This window comes from Ailuropoda melanoleuca, chromosome 15, assembly GCF_002007445.2.
Source record: "Ailuropoda melanoleuca isolate Jingjing chromosome 15, ASM200744v2, whole genome shotgun sequence".
Classification (NCBI taxonomy): domain Eukaryota; kingdom Metazoa; phylum Chordata; class Mammalia; order Carnivora; family Ursidae; genus Ailuropoda; species Ailuropoda melanoleuca.
This window is the reverse complement of record NC_048232.1, coordinates 65,577,520-65,597,571: the sequence shown is the minus strand read 5'-3', so window position 1 is coordinate 65,597,571 and position 20,052 is coordinate 65,577,520. Positions and strand designations below refer to the sequence as shown.

Below are 20,052 nucleotides of genomic sequence, written 5' to 3'. Positions count from 1 at the left end.
AATACCCAAAATGATATTAGTGGGGCATATGGAACATATATGCTTAATAGTGGAAAAAACATAACCTCAGGGCATTTTTTTTAAATAAATGCTTATCATGAAAGACAAGAAAGGCTAAAGTAGAATAAAGAACATAAAAGCTAAATGCCATGTGTGATCTGGATCTAGGCATATAAAATTACTGCTGCATCAATCAGTGAAATTAGAATGGGATCTGTGGATTAGAGAGCAATATTGTATCAGTGCTCATGTCCTGATTTTGATGGTATATTGTAGGTATGTAGGAAAATGTCCATTTTCAGAAAAGCAAACAGACGATTCAGGGGCAATGGGGTCTCATGTCTGCATCTTACTCTCAAATGGTTTAGAATACCACCAAAAGAACTTATGGATAGATACACAGAGAGGTAAGGCAAATGTGGTAGTATGTCAACAAGTGAGGAATATGAGTAGAGATGGGTATACTTTGAGGGGCATCTGGGTGGCTCAGTTGGTTAAGCACCTGCCTTTGGCTTAGGTCATGATCCCAGGGTCCTGGGATAGAACCCTGTATCAGGCTCCTTGCTCGAGGGGAACCCGCTTCTCCCTCTCCTCCCAGCTCAGTGCTCTCTCTCTCTCTCATTAATAAATTAAATCTTAAAAAAAGAAAAAGAAAAAAGAAGGGTACTTTGAACTATTCTTGTGGTATTTCTGTAGTTTTGAAATAACCTAAAAAGAGCTAACAGCTAACTAAAGCACCTAGTTCTTTAAAAAAAATCCTACAAACATTTTATTCAAAGTTACATAGCCATGGCCACTATTAGCATTTTAGTGAGAAAAGTCTGCAAATGACTTGTATCTTAATTCATATCATTATCACTTACAAGCAAAAGCCACATACGCAGAACGTCATGGCTCATCACCTGCCCGATGTTTTGGAGACAGTTCGAACAATCACATTGAAGTGACTAAAATTCAACATCTCAGAGTATGCTAAGGGGAGGAATAACTGAGATGCATCTCTTAATACCCAGTCATCTTCTGAGTGTTTAAAGAAAATGCACTCAAGAAACTATCACACTGTATGCTAACTAACTAGAATTTAAAAACTTGAAAAAAGAAAAAAAGAAGCCCCCCCAAAAGCCTTAAAAAAGAAAAAGCTCTAGACTTAAGTCATATCAAAAAGTTTAACACACATAAATGTTTGCATATATTAAAAATCCTTGGCGAATTTACCCTTTGAAGAAAAAAATTACTCGCCATTTACATTTTAGATGTAAAGGAAACCTATTGGTGATGTATCAGTAATTAGCATGTTAACATTTCCTTTGAAGAAAGTTAACTTTCACTACATAATTCAGCTTCTTAAACACATTAAAGTATTACAGATCTAGCTGTAAGCAAAACAATGACTAACAGGATGATAAAGTATTAATCATCTTGGGCAGCAATACAATTTCTACATATAAATCTGATTATCATAAATGTCCAAAGGATAAACATGATATTGGATTGTAGCACAAATTTAAAAATTAATATGCCCAATATTTACAATGAATTAGTGAAATGAAAAAAACTAATATAAAATCTGGGTACATGAAAGCAGTTTTACAGAAAATTTCAAGATTGCCCTTTTGCCCAGCAATACAAGGCATCCCGATGTCACCATTAAATAATGGCACTTAATACATTTCAGACCCTTAATAACAAATACACAGTGGTGCCTGTTCTAGCACTGGTATACTATTTCGGAATGCCTGACATATTTTACACCTTAAAAAAGCAAGACTCAATTTCTGGCTCCTAACTATCAAACTCATTATTAGACTAACTGGAAGAGTTTCTGGAAGTTCTAATAATGGAATATTACTTATTAAGATCTATCCCTTCATTAAGTTTTTTAAAAAGGAGGTATAGGATTCAGAGAACTTTCAAATCATGTTCATGTATTGTTTACAAAATAAGAGCCAGACTTTATATTCAGTGTCAATTTGTATGTATAAGTTCCACTTTTCTTCTAGTAAACTAAGAAGTTTTGTCAAGTCACTTATATTCATAGACATAAGAAATCCACCTAACAAAATCTTATTGGAGGAGAGTAAGCATGTCTGATAAATGTGTATGAAGGAAAGCTCTAATTGGTACCTTTTCTATCTGTGTTTCTTCGGAGCAGTCGGTCCACTTGAGAAATGGCCTCTTCCCAGCAATTGTTGCTTGCCTGAACATGGGGCTGAATCAACTTTAACTTCTGTTCTAGGATTTGATAAGATTCTGATACTAGTTCTTGTGTTTCTTTAGTACAAACAAGCTTTTCAAGTTCATCTTCAAGAATTATTACCCTGAGTAATAAAGAAAAACAGAAACAGATTTCTAAAATATTAAATGGAAAAATTATAATTAACAAGGCTTATTTAAGAAATAAGCTTATAAGACGAAAAGAATTCTGGGAGATGGAAAGCGGTGACGGTTGCACAACAATGTTCATGTACCTAATGCCCCTGAACCGTATGCCTAAAAATGGTTAAATGGAATTTAATGTTATGTGCATTTTACCACAATGTTTTCAAAAGCTTATAAAGGGTATCACCTATTTATTCAACAATATTTCTTTTACATAGATGAGGCATTTATGAACTGAAAAGATAAATTAAGCTCATTTCATACTTAATAGGAAACAGTGAATCGGGGAAATTAGACATATATATGTAAACATAATATAATAACATAAAAAGTTATAACTAACATTTTATTTCCATTTTACAGATGAGGAATTAGGTCCAGAGAGTTGAAGAAACTTGCCCAGAGTTAGACAGCTGACAAGCTGAACCTGAGCACAAAACTATAATACCACAGAAAAATAAAGAACATGTTACAAGAATTCAGAAGAGGAGGAAGTTGCTACAAGCTATGGGTACAGACAGGGAGCAGCTAAGGAAGAGGTACTTTTGAGGAAGCACTGAAGGACGGATAAAATCTGAACATGTAGAAAAGATGAGGAAGGTTATTCTAAATGGTACACGGGAAAAGGCATTTATGCAGTTTGTTTGGACTGAAGGAAAGGAGTAAGAAATACAGAAAGGCAGACTATAATCAGGTTATAGCAAATCCTTTCAACAGAATGTTTTATACAGACTTTAGTCCATGCTGCTATACTCTGAAACCAGTGAAGATTTTTGGTTAAGTGAGGAAGCAAATATGTGCCTCAGAAACATTAATTTGGTAGTGAGCACTCTAGAGGCAGAGAGAACAGTAAAAGGGTTAAGGCTCTAGTGTATACAACTGGGAAGAGCAGAGGGGACGAGGGAGAAGGAGTGAAACACCCAACAAATGTTTAGATAACACTTCTAAAAATGTGTGCAGCAGTGCTATAGAGCAAATCAGATATGGTTTGTGACTGGTACACTCTGTTTGAAAGGTGACATATAGTATCATATATAGAATATTTCATTTTTAAACAGGAGCCATCCTTCCCATGCATAATCCACAATCTCTGCCAAGGCACAAAGCCCCTCTTTCTCATGTCCATCCGGTGTAGCCTCTTTCTTCCCTGAGCCATCTTCCCTCACTCTAATGCATTCTATTAAGTTCTGTGTAGTTCTGATTCTATTGTCAAAAAGTAATTCTTTAGAGATTCTGGCTTTGCCCAATATAGCCTTTCCACTGAAATGTTTTCTCTCACATATACTTTACCTTTGTTGTCCCCTCAAGTAGAGATTACCTTATCTCCCATATTCCCTGTGGGAGATAGGACTGAGTCCGGTTAGCATTCATTCATCTACTTTCTTAGAGCAGCTGCTAGAGACCACTGGAACATCCCTACCTCACAGGTTCTTAATTTCCCCCATGCCCTGTCCTTTATAGCAGCCTTATATACCTCAGACAGATGGGTAAAAACTTATCTTCTCAAAATGATTTTCTCACCTTAATTTCTTATCATCAATATCCTTCCTTACTCCAGTGAACTAGCCCTTTGATTTTATTGAGACATCAAATGCTTTTTACCTGTTTTTATTGTTGTTTGTTTTTATCTTACAAAACTGATTCCTGACCCCCTCCCCCCTTCTGCTTCCTGCCTGGTATCCAGGGTCAAGTACATCAACTACAATTTTATCAATTCATTAAATTCCCATGACCTTCCTGATTACCAATACAACATAAACCCAACCATTCATATGATCCAGTCCTATACTACAAGTATCTGTTACAGAAAAATGTCACTGGACGACTGGATGCTACATTTGACCAAGGCAGAGTACCAATATTACCATGCAAAGTAGAAGATAAACAAATATAAACTATGGGCCCTGCATTTTACTATTTAACTTGGGCTAAAAAGTTTGTCCCCTGGTTCAGAAAATGTCCAAATCTGCTTTATTTTAAAAAATTGTAATATATTATTCTTCAAATATATATAACAATACCTTTATAACTTACTGTTCCAGTGCTGGCAGATATTTTTCTTAGATTGCAAGGTCCAGTTTAATAGCCCTACTTAAAGAGAGTTAAAACAAGCTCACTGTTTGTAAACATCTCCATTTCAGCTCTCAAACAGAATGAACACCTGCTTTTGTCCTATGTTTCCAGGTTTTCTGTTGAAATCAGACAAAGTGAAAACTATAAATGACGCCCCCAAATTATAGTACCTACAAATCGTTCCTTCTCTGCTACATTCATAGTTATAAACCATTCTTCACGCTGCATGTCTCAATTTTGCTTCTTTTTTCTAGCTAGGACAAAAGCCAACAACCACAATGGCAAAAGAATGAAGCTTGCTAATCATGGGGACATTTTTTTATTTGGCTTCTAGACTTACTCATTCAGTAATGCTTTCAGATGGAGCTGCAAGCTGCGTACTGCTGTGTGAACGTTACTCAGTTCTCTCGACTTCTGTTGAGTTTTGGATAAACGCTGCGGTACTGACTGGTGCTGAGTTTCAAAGTACCGATAAAACTCATAGCTGCGCTTAAGCTCTTCCAAGCAGGCAGAATGAGCATGAGGTAGACCTTGAGTCACATCAGATAACATATGATGAGGCAAAAGTGCTGGAGTAAGTAAGGGCCCGGGAGGTGAATTAGCTGTAGAAAGTAACAGGGCTAACCGTCTGAAGAACTCTGAACTCTGTGCCACCCAGAGTTGAAACAAAACCTAAAAAGAAGAAGGGACTGTATCAATTAAAAAAAAAAAATTGGTCAAAATTCAAAACAAACTATAAATTTGTTTATCTTAACTTCTGGTTAAATTTCTTACTTTATCCTAAGTAATGAATAGCTGAGCTTGAACTAATCCTGAAGATTAGCCAAGAATGTTAGATCGAATTATGTAGTCATGGCATGTGGGAACTTCTAATACGAATATAGCATGTAATACCAGTATATACTTTAGAACAGTTCTATTCCAGAAAAGAAGTGTTGATAACAAGATACATCTATTAGAAGTGAATATTCCTTGATGAATTACTTAAAAATTTTACACCAAGTAGAAGACAGTAGGAATAATGGACCTATAGAAGTCCAAAGAAATGAGTCAGTGATGCATCCAGAATTTAGGGTTCAAAATCATACCACTATTTTGGTGTAGGAAATAGCTAAGAAATAACATAAAAATCAGTCCAGAGCATTCATATTTGAATGTCTGGCATGAAAAACTGCAAAACCCATTCTTGAGAGATACACCCTGAATCAACAAAGAATTTCTCCAGATGTAATTCTGTTCCACATGAGGACATGACGACAATATCTGACAAATAAATATATAAGGAAGCAATCTAGTATGAATGAGAGTTAGCAGACAATAAAAAGATAACTGCACACTTTGGATAACTCAGATTTCAATTTTTCATAAACATGAAAATGGATATTACTTAGATTGCTTTTTTAAGTGAACTTTAAGTTATAAAAACAATGAATTAAGGTAACTTAATATAAACCTCTTTTACCATTAACTTATTTTTCTAAACTGAGCAAGGTCAAATTTCTAAACTGCTGAAGACACACTGTCTAGGAATTCTTGAATTTATATAAACAGCTTACCTCACAAGTCTTATTTAACCATTCAGTTTTGTGACCACATGATTTTCTCTAGTCCTTTATTTGATCATTCATCAAATTCTTGAGCACCTAGATGTGCCAGGCACTGTTCTAGGTGCTGATAATATAACAGAATACACGTGAAAAAAAACCCCTTTCTTGATGGAACTTATATTCAGGTGGCAGGGAAGCAAAAGATTCTAACAAGTAAAAGGTAGTTTTTTTGGCTGATGAGCTATGGGAAAAAATACAGCAGAGAAGGGGAATAGCAAATGCGTGTTTATATGTGTGTACATGGGGGAAGAAAAGGGAGAGAGAGGCAGAAGAGGGGAAAGATGGGGTGGCCAGGAAGGTCTCTGAAAGCGTCATCTGAAGGAACTGAGCCGTGGGGCTATCATCAGGGAGGGAGCAGGGGGCTCAAGTATAAAGTCCTGTAGTGGGAGTATATAGTACTTGGCACATCTGAAGAACAGCAAGGTCAGTGTCGCTGGGTACATTAAGGGACAGCATGGTAAGCAATGAAGTCCCTGAAATAACTGGCTTTTACTCTAAGAAAAATGGGGAGCCACTGAAGGGTTCTGAGCAGAAGAGTCATATGATCTCAGTTATGCTCCAGGCAGAAGGATATTACAGTAATCCTGGTGGGAGTAAATGGTAGCTTGTACCACAGTGGTCAGTGGTTAAGAGGTGAGCAGTAGTGAGACTCTGGATATACCATGAAAGTAGAACCAAGAGAAGCTCTTGATGGATTGTTTATGAGAGAGAAAGTGTTGTCGAAGATGATTTCAGAGTTTTGGGCCACACAACTGAAAGAATCAAGTTGGCATAGCTTACCACCACTTTTAAAAAGACTAATTATCGAATCACTGCCATATTCTCCAGTTAAACCCAAACTAAGAAACATGCATTTCTTCCCATTTGTTGTTTGGATAGGGAAGTGGCTCTGGAAGACAGGCTAACCATCGCTTATGGGCAAATAGGAAATTTTGATTTAAAGCATTTTCACAAAATGTGGATTTATTTTTTAAAGCAGGAAATATACTACTTTATAATGATGAAAAAGCTAGTTAAAAATTTGAAGAAAAAGAGAGACAAGGACTCTATACTCAGTATTTTATATACATCGCCTTTGGGGCACAATGAGGAGGCAGCATTTCTTTCCAAAGGTGCGACACTTGCTAAGTTTTCCTGAGAGAAGATATGTGAACAATAAAATCTAAATCCAAAGGGTATTTTCTTTATAGGACACAATGAAAATTACAAAGGTGCTGATTTATTTGTAAACCATCTTTTGCTACGTTTTTAAAAAAGCTTTAATTAGTGTTGTTCTTTAGAGAGAGAAATTTTCTTTAAAATTTAACTTACAAAATCCATTTTTAAATTCTTTATCTGGGTACAATGGCAACTATAGAAGGTGGCAAAACAGTTTTTGAACATTACAGAGGTTTTCAGTAGTTTATAAACTCTATAGACTTCAAGATAAAGCTTCTTGCAGAGGTTGACACTCCTGGGAATAACACAACACAATCACTGACTGGTTATAGATTACTTATGCGCCAAGATAAAGTAAAAGTCAAAGAAATACAGTTAGTCTAACTTGTAAAACAACTTGGGTGAGCAAAAAGGATTTAGCTAAAACTAGCATCTTTTGCAAAAGTGGAATTACCGATTCAAAGCACATGATTTTTAAGGCACTTTGTATGTAAAATTGTATTTTTTTAAAAAAAGATTTACTTGAGCGAGAGAGTGAGCATGAGTGGGGGGAATGGTCGAGGGAGAGGCAGAAGCAGACTCCCCGCTGAGTGTGGAGCCTGACTCAGGGCTCAATCACAAGACCCCGAGATCATAACCTGAGCTGAAGTCAGAAACTTAATTGACTGAGCCACCCAGGCACCCTCTGTTAAGCTGCATTCTGAACAACTTAAGGAAACCAATAAGAAAATTACTGTAGCAGCCCAGGTAAGAAATGATGAGGGCTAGAATGAAGATGGAAGGAAGTGATATAGAAGGATGAGTTTAAATATTTTCAAGGTCAAACAAGAATCTACTGACAGACTGGATACAAGAGATTAAAAGGAGAGATACGAGGGCTGGTATCCAGGTTTCTAGCTTAGTAAGTTCTCTGGTGCCATTTACTGAAATGGGTTAGAAAGGGGGTAAGAGTAAGTCAAGGCAAATTTCAATAGTAAAGGAAAAAAAACCGCCCAAAGAATGAGAACATTTATGTGAATTTGAAAAATTTAAAGATGTAGAGACGATGCAGTCTCAAAACAAAATGGATCTTGGTGTATAAGCTGTCAACTACACTTGCACTGGTTTTCACGGTATCAAGTGGAGTTTTGAAGACTAGAAACTAAGAAATATCTAAGTGGAGTTGGCTAAATACTGAAAAAGAATGTAAAGATACTCAGTTGACTAAAACCACTACTAGAATCTCACCAAACACATGGTTCGTGTAACTTTGTTTCTTCCATCTTACAATTTTTCTACCACTCATTCCAAAGAATGTACCATAAAAATCATTATCAATCTTACATGACTGAACTTTTCTTTCCAATATTTACTGTTGTAGGAATATTATGAACATACTCTGAGTATATTTTGATTACTCAGATAAATCTTTAAGCTTAAGATTACTGAAGAGTACATACCTTTCTGAAGATTGGTATTAACTGCTAAAGTGAACAAATTTATACTTTTATTACTAGTGTGTGAGGTCTCTCTGCTCATAGATAATGAATATTATCAACTTTCAACATCCTTGGCAAAATGTCTACTTACTACTAATGAGACTGAAAGTTTTATCATATTTATTGGCCATTTCTATTACTCCTTTTGTGGAGTCAGTCCATGCACTTGACATATCTTGTCTAGGTTTTACATACCTTAGTGCCCTTTATGTAGAGACAATTATACCTTTGTTAAAAATCACTGCAATTTTTTTCATGTAGAAGCTTAATTCTTATATATAGTTCAATATATCCTTTTATGCAGATTTTCCAAGGAAAGATGTAGATCTTATAAGTTTTTTTTTTTTAAAGATTTTATTTATTTATTCGACAGAGAGAGACAGCCAGCGAGAGAGGGAACACAAGCAGGGGGAGTGGGAGAGGAAGAAGCAGGCTTCCAGCGGAGGAGCCTGATGTGGGGCTCGATCCCAGGACTCTGGGATCACACCCTGAGCCGAAGGCAGACGCTTAACCGCTGTGCCACCCAGGCACCCCAGGTCTTATAAGTTCTTTATCCAAGTTTGTTAAAACAAAGTCATAGAACCACACACATTGGTTTTCTATTAATGTAAATTCACTTACCTATAATTTTTATAGTAAGAATTTTAAGTATTTTTGATATCAAAATATAAGGATCTCCCCATCCAATCTTTATGATGCTCTCAACTTTTAAAGACAGCTTCACAAACATCAGGAAGGCTATTATGATGACGGTATTCAGCAAACAATAAAAGGGAACAGGTGGACCATTTACATTGTATAGCACAGATGCAATCCAAGTGCATTTATCTTTTGTTCAGCCCTTTCGTTTCACAGATTACCTTCAAAGCAGGGAGGCTGAAGCCATCTGTAAGGTTATGTGCTTCCTCTTCTGAAATTTGCTCTTCACTAAGTCCCAGGCCCAGCTCCTTAAAAGGCACCACACAGATGTAGTTGGTTACATTGTCACTTTCAGAGTTCAGGGGGTAGGTTAAATTAGGTTAAGGCAATCAACAAAGCCTTTTCATTTAGAGTATAAAGGGTACAGTGAAACCATACAAAATTAACTTTATAATCTTTATTCTGAACTTTGACTGGAGGTGATGAATGTCTATTTAAAAAAAAATCTTGAAATCTACTATATTATCATACCTCAGGTACCTTACAGGATACTTTTGAATAAAGTATCTTTATATCTATCTAAAGAATTAAGTTTAACTTTTCACAAGTGCTAAAGTACTAACTTAGTTATTTTTGACAAGTACCTTTTGAAACTGTATTGTGTACTTTATTGTATCATGACTCAGATACTACCGTAAAGACATCTCTCTTCCTCCCAGTGTGCACACTGCAGAACATCATTAGCACTAAGCCTGTTCTATCTAGGTAGTTCCACACAGATTTCTGTTCTGTTTCTGCTTTCCCCTTCCTCATGGGCATCTACCAATTTACCATGTGATTTTTCCCCCCTTCAACAGTTTTTGTTTTGTTTTTTAATTTAAGGGGTGGGGGAGGGACAGAGGGAGAAAGAGAATCTTAAGTAGGCTCCAAGTCTCGACGCCCAGGATGGAGCCTGATGGGGCTTGATCTCACAACCCTGAGATCATGACCTGAGCCTAAATCAAGAGTCAGATGCTTAACCGACTGAGCCACCCAGGCACCCCCTCTTCAACAGTTTTTGTAAAGAATTATATCCATACAGTTCTTGATACTGAACTATTTTTATATTTCCAACATACTCTTATCTGGTAATACATAGAACAATATTTTAATATAGTGCTATAGTAAATCTATAAATATTCTATTTAAATATTTTGTATCTCCATCTGTGAGTTTGGTCTAGTTTTTAATTCTATTTATAATTTGTGTTTTGGTACTGCAATTATAGACTCTTCATAAATACAATGATGTAGGGGAGGCTTTCTAACGTTTTCTATGGTCTAAAATAGTTTTTTGGAAAGCTATAAAACTACCTGGACCTGATAGTTAAAATTTCTTTTATTCATTTAGTTTTTGAACATGTAATATATTCACAGGATTAAAAATTCATAAGGTATAAAAAGTTAATAAGGCATTTAAGAGTTACAGTAAAAACTACTTCCTACCCCTGTCCCTTAGCCACCTCATTCTCCTAGCCGAAAGCAAAAGTAAGCACTTTTATTAGTATTCCTCAAGATATTCTTGTGCGTCTTTCAAGATACTTTCTTGTATACATGCATGCATAAAAGCAAATCCAAATACAAATGTGTATGTGGGAATATGTATACATATGTACACAAGCACACATATTTATTCCCTCATATATATCTCCCACATATATATAGTCTCACACACACACACACACACACACACAATCCTTGCTATGCACAAATGGAAGCAGAGTGCAAATAATGCTCTGTACACTTCATTTTTTTCCCCAACAACATGATTTGGACATCATTCCACAGTAGTGCATCAAGAACTTTATCACTTTTCTATAGCTGCAAATTTTCCATTGTTTACATATAACCAGATGTTTTCTTTTTTTTTTTTTTTTTTAAGATTTTTTTTTTTTTTTTGACAGAGATAGAGACAGCCAGCGAGAGAGGGAACACAAGCAGGGGGAGTGGGAGAGGAAGAAGGAGGCTCATAGCAGAAGAGCCTGATGTGGGGTTCGATCCCATAACGCCGGGATCACGCCCTGAGCCAAAGGCAGACGCTTAACCGCTGTGCCACCCAGGTGCCCCAGATGTTTTCTTTTTTAAATGGAATATTTTTTATTACATACCTAATCTCTTTAAGTTTTTGAATTCTTCCTAGGTCAGTTTTGAAGATTTGTATTTTGATGAGAAATTATCCATTTCCTTTTACATTTTCAAAGTTGCTGCCACAAAGTTGTATATATTATCTCCTTATAATTATTTTAATTTCCTCCATATCTATGGTTACAGCTCTGTTCCCATTACTAATTTTGTATATTTCTATTATTTTTTACTTTGATCAGGCATGTAAGGGCTTATACAATGGGTCTTTTCAAAGAAATAGTTTTGGATTCTTTTTTATTTTAATTCCCTTAAGTTTCTTGTGTGGTAAATACATCCTGGTCCCTGTCTACCTCTGAATCACATCTCATACCCCAACTCCCAACTTACTGCGCTCTAGTCATGATGGCTCTCTTGCTATACTCCAATCAGGCACCTGCCACAAGATCTGTATACTCACTCGTCCATCAAAATGGAACATGATCTTTCTCCTCATTCAAATGTCATTTTAAATGTCAACTCCTCAGGGAGGCCTTCCCTTATGATCCAATCAAAAGCTGTAACCCACCAATCACTCTCTATCCTACTCCGCTGGTTTTTTTTACTTTATAATAGATAATGTGAAAATCTCATCTGTTCACTTTTTATTCATTATCTCATCCACTAGAAGGTAAGAGCCATGAGTACAAGGATCTTGTCTTTCTGGTTCACTGCTAGGTTCCTATTATCCAGAAGTGACTGGCACAGGAAACTCATAAATTTGCAATCATTGTTAGGTTATCCCTTTTTACTCCCCTACCCCTCACTAACCTTAAATACCCTGAGGCAGAGACCATGTCCATTACGTGTACCACCATAAATCCAGTGGCTGGCATATTGCTTGGCACTGAGTTGATTCTCAATAAATATTTACTGAATGAGTAACTACTTGAAGTTCACATGCCACACTACCATATCTCTATTTCTTTCCATATCTTTGCTTCATTCTACTTGGAGTGCAGACTCTTATTATACTCAAGGTCAACTCCTTGAAAGCGTTCTTCTGACCCTACCGGCCAAATACATTGTCCTGCTATACTGGAAGTCACCCTGGGCACTTACATTGTTTTATGAATACCAGTTTATCTATTGAATATACTCAAAAGTCTTTAAAAGTAGGTCATACAAGTTTTTACTCTATCTTTGTAACACAAAGCAGGCAGAGGGGGAACTGAATGGACAAGTTCATGACTAAAATTAAAATGCTTTCGATTTCCAGAGAAGTAGTACAGTCTGTTATAGTTTAAAAAAAAAATATATATATATAGAAAGATTTCAAGTCTTAAGTCCTACAGTCAAGACACAACTTCACCTCTTACTAGTTATGTAACACCAAGCAAATCACACAAAGTGGGGAGTTTATTTAGTTTTCCTCCTAAAATGGAGACAAGATCTACCTGGAAGGTATAAATAAAGATACAGAGCACACTGTAAGCTTCGAGCATTATATTTATCAGTGCTATAGTACCCAAAATACCGAAGGTACAACCAGTATTTTTGCACTCCATTTACTCATAATTTAAGTGATCTATGAATCTTAACTGAAATCAAGATCCTATACACCTTTATTTCCTGATTAACAGAACTAATTTCCTGATGTAGTAAACTGAAGCGACAAACTTACTGTCATGCAGTCTCTGAGTGTTTATTATACACAAGACACTGTCTAAGCACTTTAGACTCACTAACTCATTTGATGTCAACAAAAACACAGTTAGGAAAAGTACATTGTTGTTACCATTTTTAAAATGAATAAAGCAAGGTACAGAAAGTTAAGAAACTTGCTTAAGGTCACCTAGGCAGTAACTGATATAGCCAAAATTTAAACTTAGCCAATCTGACTTGAGAGCCTCTGTTTTTTGAAAGGGGAAGGATTTCCTGTTACCAGTTTATTTCCATGTCATGACGCAAATTTGCCAGGTCCAGTAACTTTTAAAAATGTCAGACCTAGCAAAACCAGATTCTTCTGACATTACTCTTTGGATCAGTAAAGGGAGGGCAGGGCCTTCAAGTTTTTTCCTTGTTGAAACTGAGCCTAGCGAGAACAGAAAAACTTTCTTCCTGTCTGTTATTGTTATTCCCCCTAGAATGCATTTCCAGTTTTAAAATAGAAGCGATGATGAAAATTAGCTTCAAAATAGGCAATCTCAGTTTACACTTAACTTTTACAGGACGCAACTATACTATCTATATTCGTGACTCTAGAAGCAAATTTATTCTTATATATAGACAGAAAAGGATATTTTTTCAGCATATAGAGGGTAGCTAGCCTTGCTGCTTGGAAGTTGGCTCTGACAGTTCTGTAAACAGCTTTCCGAAGACCGATGAGATGCTGACTGGGATGCTGTCCAGCTTTATTAAATGGGCAAGCAGCACTGACCCTGTCAAGCAAACTTGAAAAGTAAAATGTGATACAACTGTACAGGTGTCCTAAAGTTCTTGTTTCCTAAATCCACAATTCTATTAAACTTAGAAAAAAAAAATCCTTTTTCGTGGTCTTTATTAGAAAATGATTGTAAATATCCCAACTCAGGTTTCATAAATAACCATTTCCCTGATACATATATAGCCACCAAAAAAAAAAAAAAAGACAAATGAAAAATTAAAATCTCAAAGAGTAAAGGCTTCTTTTGATTTGGGGAAACAATAAATTTTAGTCAAAATATAGTAGAAATGTACAAATACTTATGTAAGAAATTGCAACTTTTTGATATAGACACTCTACTTGCTAAAATATACTAAAGTGGTACTACTGTACATTGTTTTCAAAACCTGTCTATCTATAATAAGTATGAAAGCCTTAATTACAAATACTTTTACATTCTTAATATGCATTTATGTATGTTCATCAATCATATTTTTGGTCACTTGTACAGAACAATCAAATACTGTGAAGAAATACATTCTGTACATTCATAAAAGTAGGGTAAAATGACTTACCCACCTGCTGCCACTGGCACTTACCTACTCAAAATGAAGTAGGGGACGCAGAGAGATAACAGGACCAGTGGCCAACAGGGGAATGCAAGTAGAAAGGCAAAGGAAGGGTTACTAGGTAGTAGCATAGCTACTCTCAAAACTATTCAAGAGGAAGCACATTTCATAGCACTTTCCAAAAGATAAACGGGGATACCTATTTGCAACAATGATGTATAATATATCATGCTTTTATGAATGAAATGAAAAATAATTACATATTATACAGCTATTGGATAATAGTTTTTTCACCTAACCAGTAACCTCTCCCAGTAGCAAAACAAAATACTGGAATTTATAAATTTCTTACACTATCTTTACCACATATTTGCAAAACAACACCTCTAACTCAAAACTCTTAAAATACTAAACCAAACTAAAATATATTCAGGCATTAAAAATCTATTAAAAAGACAGAGGACAATGACTGATAGGCTTATTTTTAAATAACAAAATGAGGCAAAGAATGGTTAAATTCTTTGCTAGAGTGGACAAACTGAAGTGAACAAAAGAGGACACGTTTTCAATATATGGCACTATTATGTGAGTTTCATTTTACTAATAAATCGGTTTTAAAGATGAAAATATTTCCAAAAAAGTTATGGTTCAAGATTCATTAACCCTCATAATTTTTCTCAATCCATTATCTAGTTAGATGGAAACAAGTGAAACAATTTTTGCCAACATTTCTTTTGCCTGCTTTTATGTCAATGGATAGAAGTCATAATCCAGAGGTCAAGCATGTCTAGGTGGCCCATTTTAGCTCTTCATGCCAATTCTATAACATAAATTGGAAAATGACAAAAAGCACAGAATCCCCTATACATGCCTATGCATTAACTGGACACATAGCCACTTTGCTTAACCAGTCAGACCTCTCAATGAAATACTGTGCAAATCAAGAATGAAAAGGAGCTATTACTTAGTGGTGTTTTTAACTTTTAAAATCGAGATGTTCAAACAACTTAATATTTGCTATGTTCAAACAACTTAATATTTGCTATGCTCTACCAACAAGTAGACTTTAACTACAATAAGAAGGACAAAAATTAACAGAGAACTATTACATGTTGAATTGAGCAGAAAGAGAAGTTATAAAAATCTCTCCCATGGCTCGGGATTGTTTAAACACTGTTCTAGAACACAACAGAGTAAAGAATGAGATGACTACTGGAGATTCTTCCACTTCCCTGTTTCGTGATTTTCCACATAAAGCTTTTCCGTCAGGACTGTTTAAGTTATTCTTAATAAGCATGGCAGAGTGAAGAACGAGTTGACTACCCAAGGTTCTTCTGCTCTCCCTTTACATGATTTTCCAGATACAAGTAATTAAGAGTAGTACTTATTCTTCACTGTATACTTACTTTCTGCCACCTACAGATTGCAAAGGTTATATGAGTTAAATAAATCGTTAAATATGCTACAGTACAGCTGTCATTTGTTAGGTAGGCAGGCAGCCTAGAAAAAGCTCTAGAGTCAGGTGGACTGGATCTAAACATTTGGTCTACCACATGTAATTGTATGCTTTTAGTTATATACAAAATTACCTAGCACAGTATTTGGAACATAAATGGTGCTCAATAAATATAACCACCCTTTTAATAATATAATAAATATCCTATATATCCAGTAGCTTAATATTTAATTAAGACTAGACTAGACTGGTGAATATTTAACTTCCTATGAGAATATAAAACATCATTATTTGCATGATATTCTGAGAGTATTAGTGCCATAATATCTGCTAACATTTACCTAAAGAATATTATTAATGCATGGCAAAATTATTCAAAATGAATTCAAGTGCGATACATCTATCATTTAAACTGAGAAAAGAGAGCATCTGGCAAAGAGTAAAGGAAACAAACATTTATTGGGTAACTTTGCATGCTAGGTTCAATGTTAGGCTCTCTCTATTATCTCATAAAATAATCACATGGTAACACAGAAATAATCATAATTCTCAAAGCTCTCTGGTTTCTCAAAGTAGATAAGCAGAATCATAACTACATATTAAATCCAACTTATAATGTATTTGTTCTTTCACAGTTGAGACTTAAGTGCCTAAGAAAAACCTACTTTTGTCTATAAATGCAACACAGAAATGAAAATAGGTAATAAATATTCTAATTTATCTGTATAGTAGAAAAGAATTATTTAAAAAATAAAATGAAAAATGAACTCACAGTGTAAATCCTCTGGAAATGACTTCAGTTTCTTGAATGAGACGTAAAGCTTTTCTCACAAGGTTAGTAAAAGCTCGGCTATTTGTTGCTGTATCTTCTAAATGGACATTGTATTTTTTTAGAGTTACTTGTAGTTTGGCTGTCCTCCATAATCTCAAAGCTCTTATGATCAGAAAAATAAATAGAATCACTCCCCATACCAGCCAGGAAGATACAATCCACCAAGTGGGAAGCATAATGAGCAAACTAATAAAGGCAAACAGCACTGAGACATCCCTATAACAGAGAAACCAAGAAAATGATACCATCAGACTAGAGAAAGATGTGTTAGTAATTTAGGTTTACTAAAATAGATAAAATGCTAGCTTTTTTGTAAAGTGTGACTTAAAAAATATGACATTTAAACAAGTAATATGAAATAGTTTAAAACTATCCAGCAAATAAAAAATGGTGCTTAGGTATTAAAATCTGAGCTAAGTTTAGGTAAAGGACATAAGAAATAGGTGTCTTCTGAAATGACTTTTTTTTTTCCTCAAAGATATGGACTCTTCTAACCTAAAAACAAAGAGTTTAAAATCCAATTTTACAAATTTAAAAGTAAAAATAATTTTTAGTAATTTTTAATATTAAAATGTATTTTAATATCATCATATTATGAGTTCTTTTCCCAAAGTCAGATACTAATTATTTGCAAAGAAACAAGTATGTCAAGAAAATATAAGTATTTTTCCAGTAGAAATAATACACTTGAGTAACTGTTTCAGTAGAGTCATCTAATTTTAATAATCATTATCATAAATCTGGAATACATATACTTACTGCAGCCCATAATATGCACAAACTTTATACTTTTACACTGCTTTAAGTAAAAATATATATGAAATTTTTTTCCTCTAGATTAATTATAAATCTACAGACTAAACTACATCTTTTAAGCAATGAAGGCTTTGATAAAAATGTATATAAGAAAGAGGTGACTATAGGGAGATGTGTCTGAGGGTATCTAAAAAGACGTAAACAATACTTGAAGACAGTTATAATCAAATTATAAAGAAAGTCACATGTAAGAATGCTTCCTAATAAATATTTATCTGCCCTAATTTCTCTTGGAATCTTTAATTTCAGATGATACTGGTAATATCAAAGCAAAATCTCATCATATACTTTCATGCATTAATAGCAAAGTCAAAGTATTTACAAGCCTCAGGGTTGTTTAATCACATCTGTGCCTAAAGGAAACTTGAGAGTTAAAGCTGTTAAATTCTTAAAACCCTGGTTCCCTCTAGCAGCATCTTGCATTCTTATATTTGTAAAGGATAAGATGCTTTACTGCATCAGGATTTGGAAGACATACTTTGCTACCTGTTACAATATGAAGCATTTGTCAACATGACAGGAGAGACAGATAAATTCAGAAATCTGAGGCCAATGTTATGTAACTACCTGTATAACTTGAATAGTTCAAGCAATGATTCTGTTCACTTAATAAACTCATACTTTAATAGGAAGAGGACATGAACAGTTCATATATACAATCCTTTTGCTGTTCGTTCTAAAAACATAGGACTTCCACATTAGATCCAAATACTTCAAGTAGTTGAAAAGTTTTAGGATTGAATTGTCAGTCTATTTTCTATGGCTTCCCAGCCAAGAAAGCAAGAATTGACGGTTTACCTCCATGTTCCATCCTATTTTTTGATGTTTCTACAGTGTGTTTATGATGTAATCTATTAATTTTAAAGATACATAAAGAACTGGCTAGGACTGCATACACACACGTGTATAGGCATATGGGTAAGAGAGATTCTTGGGGCACATGTTATGCCTGCTTGTTGGGTTATTAAACACAGAAGTAATTATACTGAATTAAAAATATGTAATAATCGGATTTTTTTAAACCTCTGGGGTATCATTACATTAATGACTATGCTAAAATGTACGGAATGTTTATAATTTCTTTACAGTGGGGAATATGATGATGGATTTCCTCCGCTAATACCATATATGTAAGCAAGGGATAGATGTTTTCTGGACAGTACCAAATATTAGGGGTTGCCAGGGAGCAAAGTGTTGGAAGGTGTCCATTTTCCTGTTGTTGAGGTTGCCCTGCGGACAGGATACTGGGGTCAAGTAGCTCAATCAGCTCCACATCCTCTTGTAACAGGACTTCCTGTTGCAGGATGGTATGTAGTGAGTCGAGTCGGAATCCAATATCCTTGCCATTAAAAAACCGGAAGAGAGGCATTATTACATACATAATTTTGTATTAAATGCTAAGCTCCTAATGTGCTAACAAAATTTAGGGTATTTATTTTCAGTATGGCCTCCAAGGGGATGATACAACAGTCCAATCTATCTTTAGTATGATGTATGGGGTTTTAGTTTCACCATAAATGTGAAACAATAAAAACTGAGATGGATGTTATTGAGCCACCAGACGTGAAATATAAATTTTAATAATGAAATGTGAAGTAACTAAAGACTAATAAACCCGTCTAGTTAAGCCTAATTAAATGTTGGAACAGAGCATGGAAACTATAATCCTGTAACCTAAATTGCTGTCCCTGGATACTGTTACAGTGAGAATTAAATCAGTAGGATCCAGGCCTTCTAAAAATGGACATTTGGATATTAAAAACACAACATTAAGGAATATAATGCAAAACCACACTAATATGTGCATAGCACTTTACAGTTTACAAAATGCTTTCACATATACCAGCTCATTTATTTTTTCCTCTTTCCTTCTATCTATTAAAAAATATTATATATACCAAGAACCACGCTTGACACCAAGGACACGAAAAATGAGCATAACATACAAGTCTCTACTCCTTATTAAAGAGTTCACAGTTTAATGAAGAGGACTGAAAAGTAAACGGTTACAGCATAATGTGCAAAGAAGTTCGATGAGATAGACCTGGGTTATTATGAAAATGGCAGAAAGGAACCAAAACTTGTAATGAAGTCAGAGAAAGGAAAAGAGGTGATCCCTGAGCTGATTCTTAAAGTATGAACAAGAACTGACCAGATGAAACAGTTGGAAGAGGGGGATGGGAAGAACAAAATCCTCTTTAGAGTCATTGCTTTTAGTTTCACATACAGTGTACATGGTAAAAAGGTGAGAGATGAGGGAACCTGGCTGGCTCAGTAGCAGGAGCACGCAATTCTTGATCTCAGGGTTACAAGTTTGAGCCCCACGTTGAGTGTAGAGATTACTTAAATAGATAAATTAAAAAACAAAAACAAAAAAGGGAAGAGATGAAGTAACAATATTAGAGTACACAGGTTAACTTTCACAGTAACCCCCATGATGTACATCTTCATCCTTCTCTCTGTTCTACTGAGGAGAAAACTAAAGCCCGAAGAGATTAACTTTCCAAAATGCTGATTTCAA

At 35.1% G+C, this 20,052-nt stretch overlaps 1 protein-coding gene across 10 annotated transcripts in view; it reads right to left on the bottom strand.

Moving 5' to 3' along the window:
• Positions 1-20,052, bottom strand: part of VEZT (vezatin, adherens junctions transmembrane protein) — a 73,427-nt gene that overhangs the window by 16,785 nt on the left and 36,590 nt on the right. For 5 of the 10 annotated variants that reach the window (XM_034644282.1, XM_034644283.1, XM_034644280.1 and 2 more), the window contains 6 exons: positions 18,695-18,870; positions 16,656-16,931; positions 13,737-13,886; positions 9,556-9,703; positions 4,793-5,124; positions 2,125-2,318 (listed from right to left, as the gene is read on the bottom strand). In XM_034644282.1, the coding sequence (XP_034500173.1) occupies positions 2,125-2,318; positions 4,793-5,124; positions 9,556-9,703; positions 13,737-13,886; positions 16,656-16,931; positions 18,695-18,870 (1,276 nt within the window). The remainder of the gene's footprint in view (positions 1-2,124; positions 2,319-4,792; positions 5,125-9,555; positions 9,704-13,736; positions 13,887-16,655; positions 16,932-18,694; positions 18,871-20,052) is intronic. The other 5 variants (XM_034644281.1, XM_002919240.4, XM_034644286.1 and 2 more) reach the window with 2 other exon arrangements.